Genomic DNA, 12,605 nt, shown 5'->3' with positions numbered 1-12,605 from the left:
ACGACTTCGAAGGTGCGGATGCCAAGTTCCGACGACATTTCTGGAACGGCTCACAGTGTTCAAGAATAGAATGCGGGCAAGAGAGATGACGATTAATTGTTGTGGGGCCAGATACGACCGAAAGGGTGTAAACTACTTTTAAGAGTGTAAGGTGGCACCCTTTGTAATTTAAATGCGGATCTCAAAGCCCATGCGTTTGCTGGTTGAATGCGGCGAAAACAATTTCGGGAGCCTAAGACACACCATAGAAGTCGGTATAATAGCGAAAGGCTTTGATCTCGCCGCCGTGCTACGCGATTGGACGATAACTTTGGCGCGCCTCCTGGTGTGGTCCAAGAGCAGCTCGCAGACGACGCGCGCATCGTACCCCGTTATCAAACGGAGCGCACGCATAGATTTCACTTGATTCGCCCGTGTCCTGCACCGTGCCCCCGTCATTGCGAAATTCCGTTTCTGCCCGCTCGCCCAACTGGCCGGCGCGGCTAGCGAGGGAAATGGAATAGAACCAGGCTCTTTTCTGCTAGTTCAACCAAAGGAAAAGAGAAAGCAGTGAAAGGCTATAATGCGGCCGCATAATACTGCATAATACCATAGAGTTTCCTACAAAAATTACTGTAGAAACTCTATGCATAATACAACACTCCGCGTAGGGCGCGCATATTTTTAATCTTTTTCACTTGAACCAAACCAGGGGCCGCTACAGGCAGTTGGCGCTACTTTGGGAAAATCCAGGGCATATCCAGGGGTTTTATGTCGGTATGGTTTTTACACGGAGGAAGGAAACCAAGGAGAGGCCCTGACGTCACTCTTTGTGAAGCAAAAGTGAAGCCGGAAGTTGGCGTTGCTCATGGCGATGCTCCGCCTTTTGGGCCACCCTCCTCTCTTGTTTACATCTTTCGCGAAACCACGCCGCGCTGCGCGTGGTTTCGCGCGCGCTCGCGCAACATCCGGCAGAGCACGGTGCAGGTAACACAGCGCAACAAGACACGGTGACTAACGCAAACCCGCCCACACAGCGCCTTTGCCACGGCACGAAACCTACCAGAGCAACACGTGTGAGCGCTCAAAACCATAACAACACCGCTATTGTGGCCCAAAAGACATGGCCATACAGCAAAAAAAAAAAAAAAAAAATGAAAAAGCAGCAAAAAAATGAGAACCTACTACGTCATTTCCACCACACTTTTCTCCTAGCGCGCGCAGGGAGTAGGGCCTCTCCTTAGTGTCCTTCCTCCGTGGGTTTTTAACACCACCTATTTGTTCCTTTCAGAATATGTTTTTCTTTTCTTTCTTTTTTAAATATAAATGGTGTACAGAACTCTACGTCTATGGTGTATTTATGGCTCCCGCAGTCGCGTCCGGCGCATTCAACCAGAAGAAAGCATAGCCTTTAAGATCCGCAATTTAAATTTAGAGGCGAGCTGGCGATGGGTCTCAAGCTAATAAAATGATTATTCATAGACTGCTTTCCTACCTCAAAAAGCAGTTATGCCCGTCAACAGTTACTAAAACTTGCGCTTTACGCTAGCACTCACACTGTTTCATTTTCTGCGGGCAGCGCTTTGAGTGACAAGTCACGCGACCTCTTACGTTCGTTTCTGAAACCTGCGTCAAACATGTCGGCGTACACAAGCGTCCCACGTGTGTAGTTCTGTCCACGGGTCGGTCGGACTTATATGTTCTCTGTTTCGTTTACAGTAAGTGTACTGTAGTTCGATCGTGCATGATAAATCGCGCCGTCTTGAGCTCTGTGTAGTTTGTTTCTCTCGTTTATCCCTTCTGCGACGTAGAAAGGTGTGTTTCGTAGTTTCTATCTAGCTTTCGCTGATGGTGGTAGCGTCAGTAGCGTTGTGCAATTTTTGTGCCTTTCTGGGTGCGATAAGTGCTGAAATGTGACTAGGCGATGCATACAGTCCTCTGTAATTATTTGCGAAAGGCAACCGAGGCCCTGCTTTGGTCGAAATTAAAGACTGCAATACGACTGTTTCATTAGCTGTCACGTTATAGTTACTACGGTGGTTTGATCTTTGATCACATACCCAGCACTTTACAGCGTAAAATCGCATTAAATTTTGCTGATCGCTCTGGGCAACACGAAAAGCTATAGTGTGTAAAACGCAATGTCGCCGTGCTTTTGTATCGTCGGGATTTTTGTATGCAAGCATGTGCGGGATCAATTAATGCATGTTGTAAATTCTTTCGCTATCCGTAATGCGTTTATAGTTCGTGATTGTTTGAGAATTTCAGCCTAAACGTTGAGCGGGAGGAGCTGCCCTTCACGTCGAAGCATGTCTTGCCAGCTGTCGATGTTAGTGAATGTGGAAATGCGATAAAGTGTGTTGTCAAGTTTAATTATTTTCGTCTCACTGCGATCGCATCGTGCTGCTTTAGAAACCGTTTCTCTTACCGGAGTTGTTCGAGTGACTTTTCGCGCTCATACCCCCTTGTGCCGGTCTCATGCTGCTACTTTATATGCCTTCGAATTACAATGAAACAAACCTATGAGAAACAATGCTTCTATTCTGGTGCGATGCTACTGTTGCCAGTGACACATCATACATAGCACACTTTACGACGTGTCTGTTTGCCTTTCCTCGTCTGATGGTCCAGGCAACCCACGAGTAAGGGCCCGTCATGGCGCAGACGTCGCTTATACGGCAGCTGCAGAAGCTAGCGGCACCACAAACGTCGCTGCTCAAGGAGACGAAAACTCGCGCCTCCTTCCTCTTCGACCCGCGAGAGGCGGCTGCTCTTGACGTCGACACTGCGTATGCCATAGGTAACCTTAATTGTCCCTTGTTCTCATATTTACATTGCTAGAACGAAGTCTCAGCAACTGTAGCAGCAGCAGCAGCAGCAGTAGTAGTAGTAGTAGTAGTAGTAGTAGTAGTAGTAGTAGTAGTATTAGTAAGAGTAGTAGTAGTGGTGGTGGTGGTGGTGGTGGTGGACAGTTTGAAATGTTGGCTTTGAGGCATGAGGTGGTCTTGATAAACGCCATTAGTGGATCTGGGCCAAATTCCATGATGCGTGTAATACAGGTGTCGCACGGGACACTTTCGATTATGATCTAATTTCTCAATCATGATTGCCTTTGACACAGGCAATCTTGATTGGCACAGGCTGAGGAAAGGAACCAACGGCAATTGGAAAATTTGATCCAGATTGGCCTAGATTACGATAGAGAGTGTCCGGTGTGACTGGGGTGTGAGAGAGAGGGAGCAAATTTATTGACAAAAACGGAAACCTCGTCCAGGTGGGATGGCGGCTTGGCACATGTTCATGGCCGTATGGCTGTGTTTTCGCAGATTGTGAGCATTGCCAGGGAAGCTTTCATGTGTTGGGCTTTTGGGGCATCCCCGTTTCCCATGAATGCTGCGTCTGAAGTGTGGAGCCAGTAGCAAGTGCGTCATAACTGTGTCACAAAGATGGCGTCTTGCAGTGTCGTGCTAACAATAGGTGGTGGGTGAAACATGGCATTTTGTCAGGTTTCTCCTAGCCTTTCTTGACAGTGTATCCAAAAAAAAGTGCGAGTGTGGTCAGGGCTCATTGAGAAGTGAGTTATAGAGCTTGCTTTTCACCCTTGCCTGGTTGCTATGTGGTTTTGCATGGTAGGATGTACTATCGCAGGAATTGGGGAGAAAATTAAGTAGAAAGTACCTACAACACTTTGAGAATGTTCCGGAAATAAAAAAGAAGGTGCGCGGCCTTACTCGAAACAACTTATGGAAAAGCAGTTGGTACTTCTCTTTTCCCCACAAACAATATCTTACCGAATCACATTGCATCATGACACACTTATTAACTTGCAGGCTATGAGGAAACCCATAGCGGGGGGAACTCCAGAATAATTTCAACTGCTTGGGGTTATTTTAACATATTCTATTTGCATCACAATGCGGCTGCTGCAATCGAGCATCGAACCTGCAACTTTGTGCTCCAGCAGCTGAGAGCCTTGGCCAATGAGCCGCCACTGCGGTGGATTCCACATGTCGGCTGATGGGGACGACCGCCTCTTTTGCCTGCACTGAACCTGATGACCGCTCTGTTCATCTTCACTGCATCATGCTCTGCATCTTCTCTGTACAGCGCTAAAAGCCTCTCGTAGGAGTTCTGTGCAGCAAGTTGTACGTGTTGTTCATGCGGTCATGCAAACAGCTTGGATGTACCAGAACTGTCTATGTCAACCTGCACTGCTGGGTTATTCCAGGCACGACAGGGTTAGAGGAGTTGTCGACGCTCAATGAGGCCTTCTCGAGCTTCGAGGAGAACCTTTTCTCGGGGAACTCCAAGTACTTCGAGCGGGCTGTCAAGAGCCGCGAGGAGAATGCCATCCTCGATGGCCAGATCGAGGACTTCCTGCTCCATCTGTCGCCTCACTTCCTGCTGCGGCCAGCTCACAAAGCCCTCGAGTGGCTGGTTTACAGGTGAGGCAGTGACGTACCTGCCAAGTCTCCCGGATATTTTTGTATCATTAATGAATTTGGGCTTGTTCTATCATTTTATGAATATTGCATCAGGTTCTTAAAGAATAAATTCTGTTTGCGAAAACAGTTCAGTCGTCATTCTTGCGACCTTTTGTAGAAGGCAGTATCATGGTGAAAGTACGAGGTAGGTGTGACTGCTTTGAGCAAGTTTAGGGAGACAAGTTCATAAACAGGCCAAATTGCTAACAGCAATGTCGCTGTGACCTAAAAACAATGTGTTGCTTCTCAGTATTTGTCGTTAAAAGTTTGCTGCTGCTTTTGTTCTCCCTCTAAAAACAAGTCATTGTTAATAAAGTGTACGGTATTCGAAAAAAAGAAAGATGTGTGTGTGGAGGGCAAGCTTTAAAATGGAATGTGCAATAAACCCATTGTTGCGTCCGTGGGATTTTCAAGAATTTTACACTGCACAAGTTAGCAAGTATGCAATAGTTTTGATGTACTGACTCTGCCTCGGATGGCTGGGTCACTGAGTCAGTGACAGAATGGCACACCTTGTTCTTGTAGCATCTGGATTTGAAATTCTTTAAGAAAGCTACAAAGGAAAAGCAGCATTTTGTATTGTTCACTTCAGAGCTGCCTGTGTCACATAGCTTTCTGTGCTGGTTCTTTCTTAGTCGAAAATTGAATTTTTCTTTTTCTGCGCACCTATCTTCAGTTTCCCATATCCTACCCTCTTTCTTTTCTTTTTTTTTTTTTTGCATGTCTACGAGTAATGTGTTATGCACCAGTTGCAAATTGTGTGCTTGTTTCCTTCTCTGCCATTTTACTTTTTTTCTTGCTTGTATTTGGTAACGGCCCCGCCCCTTTCTAATGCATTGTACGCCCACAGGGACAATAATTAATTAATAACTCTCGGGCTATCCCACTGAGCAGGCAAGCTCAGTAGTATGTGTCCAAATTAAATATATGAACTGCTTTCAGCATAAAACTTGACAACAACGCCGGCAGAACGCGCACAATCCAGAGTTCATTAGGCTACATGCACTGTGCAAACTTCTCTGTCGGCTTTTTGATCTCGATTAGTTGATAGAAAAAAAAAGAACATTGCTCCTTCGGGGCCCCCTCTTCAACTCGCAGGTTCCACGTGCACGAATACAATGTGGACGCACTCCTGCGTTGCATTATGCCGTTCCACGAAACGCGCGTCTTTGCCCGTGCCCTGCAGCTGCTCGACCTGTCGAGCAATACCTCCAAGTGGCACTGGCTCCACTGCCTTCAGGTGTGTCACGCTCTGTGGCTGGGCATCAATGGAACTTGTACCAAGCGTTGTCAGGGCCGTGTTTCATTAGTTTTCGGTTCGTCTTGTACGTGTGTCCGTGTGTAAATGGTTCTTCCCCTTGCTTAAGTAACATAATGCAAAAGAAATTACATGGTGAACTGTCGATCTTTTACATCCCAAAGGTCGTCAGAGCGGAGCAGTAGGCGAACTAGAGCTGCATATTACGAACATTTCCCAGCGCTCTGCGTGCCTTTTTTTCCTGTTCTGAATGCTGCTAAACCTTTTCCCTAAAGTTGTAATGTGGGCGGTGAAGAGCACCAATGGGAAGGAAATTGATTTAGTTAGTTTAGACCCTCTGGGTTTTTGAGGTTGTGCAAATCGGGAGTACACGTGCGGTTTTTCTAAAAAATTTTTTGTTCCACTACTTTGTGCCTAAACAGCGTTACCTTCAGACATTAAGCCGAGATCAATCGATCAATTACTCAGTCAATTAATTCTTACGATAGGCTAGTTAGTAGAATTCTACTGAATGCAACTGTTTGCCTCTAGAAACCCGGCCTATCCTTAACGAAGACGGCCCTGGTGACACAGTGCACTCGAGACCCTGGCACCCTCAAGTTTGTGTGCGAAGTTCTTGTTGCCATGGGAAAGGTGAGAAGAGTCTAAAAAAAGTTGAATGACAGAGTGTAGATTGTTATAATGTTTCGTCATTATATGTAGGCTGATTTTATTAACCTTCAATATTTAATGCAGTAGTACTACATGAAAGCCTTTACATTAATGGTTATCATTATTTTTGAATTGTTGCTATCAGTGGATTACAGTGCATCTTAAAACCAAATGGTTATGGATATGTTTGTAGAGGATGGTAGGCAGTAGCATAAGTGTGAGAACGAATTGTTCAGCAGCTCAACATGCTTGAAGATTGAAACTTAAAGGGAAGCTGAAAGGTTTTCCAGAAAAAATGAGTGAACATCTGTACATAATGGCTTTCAACCCTCCGAATTCGAATATCGTATCGAAATTGAGCGAAAGAAAGTGCAAATATATTTTATTTCGACGAAAAGTGCAGCAGCGGACACGCCCAGCTCGCGCGTCTCGTTTCCGCCTGTGATTGGTCGGTGCGCCTCGTGACGTCAACTCTGCCGCTGCCGACCGCTGCCGCTACACATGAAGCGCGGTGCCAGGTAGTTTGGTGCTGTTTTTCTGAGACGGTAATGGAAAATTGAGAGAGACTGCGTTTTTCTGAGGAGTTCGGCGTTAATCCCTACATGTACGAGCCGATTGCGAAGAGCCGGCCTCTCGAAGAAGCAAACGATGCTGGTGCGAGCAGTGCTTTCGACGCGAACGAAAGCAAAGTCTTGGGATCTCCTCGTGTTGGAAATGCTCTTTGGTGAGTATGTTTTTTGCAAAGCGATCTAGTGATCTCGCCGATCTTTCGCCGATCTAGTGAGCTCGTTTCCGGTCAAACAACTGTAGTGTTGCGTTCCTGCATGCCTCCTCGTGGAACGTAAGCGGGGGTGCGATCGTCGGCATTTGTGCGCTGTCCAAAGCTGTCGGCAATCTACAAAGACGATTTAAACGCGTGAAAAGCTTCCCAGTTCATGCAGTACGTGTAGTGACCTTCATCTGTTGACTACCACTCACGTTGACTACCACTCACGTTAATTACCGCTCACGTTGACTACCACGCACGTTGACTACCACTCTACATACACGCAGACGCACCAACAAAGGAATGCAGGGTCGATCGAAGCAGATTACGATGACACGCACGCAGAAACAAGCGCGGTCAGGCTCGGTCGCGGACGCTGCGAAGGAACGAAGCAGAGTTGACGTCACAACACCGCGGTTTCCGGTCTCCGCTCCGCTCGCTCACTCAAAGGGGGGCGGAGCTACAGCGCAATTTCAACCGACGATTACGTCGCTCCTAATTGGAAAAAAACCCCCAAATTTTACCTACATGGTTTATAAGGTTCCCACATCCGTATATGAGCGTCTTATTGAATTCGACAGACTCTTCAGCTTCCCTTTAATGGGTTTTATACCAATGCTGAGAACGCAAAAGCCAACAATTCCTTGATGGAAAGTAACAGCTGAAAGCATTGGAAGTTTCGAAGCATGTGGAGCTTTGCAGGAAACCAGAGTGCATAGATCACATGCTGTCTTGATCGCAAGTTATTGATCTGGTCATTGGCAACCATACCTTGTCAAAAAAAAAAAAACTTGAACTTGATATTTTAAAGGGCCCCTTACCAGGTTTTGGCATGTTTAATAAATGAACACGGTGTATACATGGCGCATTAACAATCGTATCTGCAAAGTACGATGGTACTGCTCGCCGGGACAACAGCGGAAATTTCAAAGCAAATGACTCACTCCTTCACTCTCGAGGCAGCGCGCTCCCAGCCAGAGAGCCACGGTCACATGCACTCATTCCTATTCGCCATGTGTGTTTTCCCGTCACTAATCATCCAATGCAGAAAGCGTATCGCTGCAAGAAAGTAGGCTGGGCTTGTATTGCAGTATATCCCTCAGCTCCGTTATAGCACAAGACAGAGAAAGAACACCACTTGGGAGCACTACTAGAAGCAGACTGAGAGCATGTCCTCATTGGCAGTGACGCTCGCCTCCTGGCGGCATGACAGCAGGACAATTCCATCTGTCTCCTCCAATAATGAGCCAATTTGAAAAATTGGTTTGGTAAAACGTTTCCTAGATAGTTCTTTAGAGCTTCCAGTATATAGCCAAAACTTGCAATGGGGCCTGGTGAAGGGCCCATTAAGGTACAGCTGCTACTTTTTGCCGTTGACAGCATTTATCATATAATCCCTATGTTCAAGTTCTCATTCAGTGCAAGATGCCCTTGTTAAAACTTCATGAACATTGTCACCCATGGGATAGCTAGAGGGGAATCTGTGATCAGATTGCAGATGCGTTGAGAATAGTGTTGTAGTTGGAAATCTGCACCAGCAGTTGCTCTGAAATGTGCAGTAATGTGTAAATTACGGACAGACTTGACTTGCAAGTTTAGCTTCGACAACCGATCCTTGCCTCTGTTGTCATCATTCGAGTGTTGCATTCATTTACGGGCACAAGTTTGTCCAATCAAGAGCTAGATGCTTTATTCGCTCTCTCTGGTAGCGACTCTGCTTCTTGAAAGAAAAAAAGAAAACATCATTCACCTTGATTATGGCACGAGGCTACAAAGGAAACTCGCCCCGGTTTCCTTTGTAGCAGCATGCTGCAGTCCAACAGAACAGTTTCTTTTTCTTTCACGAAACTTGCTCTATCTTTTGAGCTTCTGCAAAATTGATTTGCCTGATTCCGCTTCCTAATCGTCGCTACGTTGGGACAATGCGCCCTACACAGGTGCACTCGGAGAACGCCGTGGCACTACGTCCTGCCATCGGCCTGTATGCGTCCACAGTTCTGGGCACGCTGGAGGCGATGAAGAAAATCACGGACCAGACCGTGGCAATGATGCTTCCCTACATTCTCAAGGGCCTGGCATCGTCAGTCACTCCCGACCACCGCGCCGCCACCTACCTCGTGGTCGGCCAGCTGGCCCGGCGCTCGGTTCTGAACCGAGAATTTGCACATGAGCTGCTCGTCCGCATTGCCAAGGTGAGCAGATGGCCCCGCCTGGCTTTAGCTTCTCTACAGGCAAATTGGACTGTACAGAGCAAGGAAGCCAGAGAAAGCTGAAACTGTTTCATTATTCTTTTCACAGTTTTCAATGCCAGGGGCTTGGGTATTGCTAAAAAGTAAATAAAGAGAAGGACAATGTTTTAAGTGATCAGAGGCATAAGCCCACGTCACCGCTTGTTTGTGCTTGAAAGATTCTTGGAACCTATAACTTTAAGGGTGCTTAACCCTTTGAAAGTTTTTGCCGTACATGTACGGCGGCGATTTTCTGTCCTGCAAGGTCTTTGCCTTATGGGTACGGTTCCGACCCTCCGTTTGAAATTTCGCGCCATAATGACGATGCGTGCTCACCGTAAGGTGCTGCCACATCTTAGCATTTATAAGAAGCATTTGAAATTTGCGCTACCTTCTTGGGGAGATAAACAGAGCTGATTGCTAGCTTCAGCGCGTCGCTCAGACTGCGGCAACGCCCCTTTGGCGGTTTCGGTTTCGCCGTGTGATCGCAACGGAGGCGCGTGAAACATCATTTTTTTCTTTGTCGGCACTCTCTTGCAGGCGGTGGAAGCTGATTTCTATCTTGATTGGCGCTGCTCTTAGCTTGTCTATCAGCGTCGTTCGCGAGGTATCCTCGCTCTCAGTGGCAACGCGCTTACGCGAGAGGGTACCTCAGACCTCTGCCCAAGGCAGCCGCACACAGAGATGTCATGTGTGCGCCAACACAACTCCTCGCTCCAAGAGAACAGACACGCATTTTAGGTGTGCAGACTGCAATAAGGCGCTGTGCATAGACCCATGTTTCAAGGAGTACCACGCTCAGAAATACTATTGAACATTTTGTAGTTCTGAGTGATGCCGACACCAAAATACTGTTCATAATTGTTTTTTACTATTTATTCCCGACTTTATACATGTTGTACATTCAAGATCTGCAATAAAGTAATTTGACCACCTGGGAAAGCTTTTTTCAAAATAATTCGACCCTCAAAGGGTTAAGCTCGACCTTTAAGAGTGGAATGCGCTAGATTTCAACGATCCCTGACTGGTTGTCATGTTTCCCGGCAACTGCAGCTTTCTTGAGCATGCGCGGAGGCGAGCGCGGGGGGGTTGTTTCAAAGAATCGAGCGTGCCGCGCCGCTCACAAAAGGGGTTTGTGTTTGAGTTTCCGTGTAACAGAATTATGTTTTCTAATTAACTTCGATGCTATCATATCTGTACGTTGTGTTCAGGTCATACCGTATTTAATCGCATAATGATCGCACCCCTGAATTTTGTCATCAAAATTCGATTTTTTAAAATTTCTCATGTAATGATTGCACCCCGAACTTGCCGCAACGATATGTTGTGTGCCAAGTCTGTCGTGTGCGCTTACCATCTGTGGAATGCTACGCGAACGACTCTTCAAGACAAACCAAGCGGTCTGCACACGCCAAACATTCTTAAGCTGATGCCCCATTTCATTCCTTTCATCACTTTCCGCACTTCCATGAGAAAAAAAAAAAATACTACAACCACACTTGCTTTTATTATGTGTAGGCTTTATAATGGTTGTGTCCAACAACAGCAACAACAAAAAAGGGGTCTTTCGATTCTTCTTTTCTGCACTCGTGGGCACGCAACAAACCGCGAGCGGCAACGACAGCAGCCACGTTTACACTGATACGTTAGAAGTGTACCCTATTCGTATCCCGACGCTTGTAACACAGCTAAGATATTCGCCCATCTTTAGCCGAAACATGCCGTATTAGGATAGTAGTGAAGACAAATTCTGCAGTTTCTGCAGCATGCCCGCCATGTGTTTCTATGTCACTGGCAGCTAAGCGTGTCCGTCTGTTTCTGTCCCTTCAAAGTGGACATGACTACGTTATTGCCGCAAACTTGCCGATATTAACGATATTATTCATTACAGATACGGAAGAAACTGTTTCAATGCACGTAATGGACTCATGAGAAGAAAAAAAATTGCATTTGGCACGTTCGGCTTGCTCCGCCGGCCGCCATTTTTGTTTTGGTGTCCCGAACTACATACAGCGGCAGCCGCCTATTTGTTGACCTGTTGTCATCCCGCAGCAAACACAAAATAAAAAGATATATTTTTTTTTCTTGCGGGATATTTAACCTGCGTGATGATCGCACTCCTGAATTAGCATCAATTTTTTTGACAGAAAAGTGCGATCATTATGCGAGTAACTATGGCATTTTATGATTTTTCTGCACATTTTACTTTGAGGAATTCAATTAGTTTAGTAACACCTCTGTGCCACGCGGAGGGCCTGTGTGGTTGTGGTTCGGAATGATTTCTCGCCAAGCGATGTCTGACGCCGACATAGGATATTTTGCGACATGGGGCCCTTAACGCTAGCGCATTAATACGCAGCACGGTTCATTGTCAAAGTTAACACTGAATTAATATTTCGAGGCTTACTGCAACTTAGCCTTGAAACGAAAGCCTTGGCAGTAATGATTTTTTACCATTGTCGATTTACCTATCATGTCACAATATGCCCTTTTTGTTTTTTTCTCCAGGAAGTTGATAATCAGGTTTTGTTGGCTTGAATATATTGTAATTAGGCGTTCACTTTAAAAGGACCCTGAAATACTTTATTTGAATGTAGGAAGAAAATCCGTTAATGAGGCTTCTATGAACATGTGAGCCAAATATTATTGTACTGCAAACAGCAAGGAATTTACCATTTTGTATAAAAAACAGTGAAACATTGCTTGCTCTCGCTTACGCACTATCATTGTGTAGCATCATCGTAAGCAGCTGGGCTTACAACAGCTATTGACTGATTTCGTGATCGGAAGAATGTTATTAGTAATACAATTATTGCTTGTTTTCAATAAATGAATGAAGAATACCGTAAAAACCGGACTATAGGTCGGACCGGAATATAGGTCGATCCCCCAACTAACGAATTCTAAAAATGAAAAAAAAAAAATCTTTTTCAATGGCAAATGTACCGAAAGACACCCTTACCTTAAAACAAATGTGAATCATGCACAACAGTGACAGTGTTTATTTAAATGCTGCTCGCATGTGCACCCGGCCAATTTTTAGCAGTATTGCACTGCCATCGACCCGCATGCTTATCAGCATTTTATTAACGGCGCTGAGCGGCGAAACAAACGCGATACACGCATGTGTACACGTGCGCTTACTTTCGCTATTTCGCCGCTCTGTGCCGTGATGATAAGGTGCTGACAAACACGCAGGTCGATGGTCACGCGATACTGTTAATAATTGGCTGAGTGTA

General features: G+C 45.9%; 1 protein-coding gene across 3 annotated transcripts in view; it reads left to right on the top strand.

The window, feature by feature from the left end:
* Positions 1-1,578: 1,578 nt before the first annotated feature.
* Positions 1,579-12,605, top strand: part of l(2)k09022 (HEAT repeat containing 1 homolog l(2)k09022) — a 102,046-nt gene continuing 91,019 nt past the window's right edge. The window contains exons 1-6 of one of the 3 annotated variants that reach the window (XM_075668905.1): positions 1,579-1,661; positions 2,611-2,779; positions 4,208-4,424; positions 5,562-5,703; positions 6,253-6,354; positions 9,076-9,330. In XM_075668905.1, the coding sequence (XP_075525020.1) occupies positions 2,635-2,779; positions 4,208-4,424; positions 5,562-5,703; positions 6,253-6,354; positions 9,076-9,330 (861 nt within the window). In that variant the 5' untranslated portion in view covers positions 1,579-1,661; positions 2,611-2,634. Of the gene's footprint in view, positions 1,698-1,775; positions 1,795-2,610; positions 2,780-4,207; positions 4,425-5,561; positions 5,704-6,252; positions 6,355-9,075; positions 9,331-12,605 lie in introns of those variants that run through there. The other 2 variants (XM_075668906.1, XM_075668907.1) reach the window with 2 other exon arrangements.

Source organism: Dermacentor variabilis, chromosome 9, assembly GCF_050947875.1.
Source record: "Dermacentor variabilis isolate Ectoservices chromosome 9, ASM5094787v1, whole genome shotgun sequence".
In the NCBI taxonomy this organism is placed as follows: Eukaryota; Metazoa; Arthropoda; class Arachnida; order Ixodida; family Ixodidae; genus Dermacentor; species Dermacentor variabilis.
The sequence above is the reverse complement of the archived record's forward strand: the minus strand, read 5'-3'. Positions and strand labels throughout refer to the sequence as shown.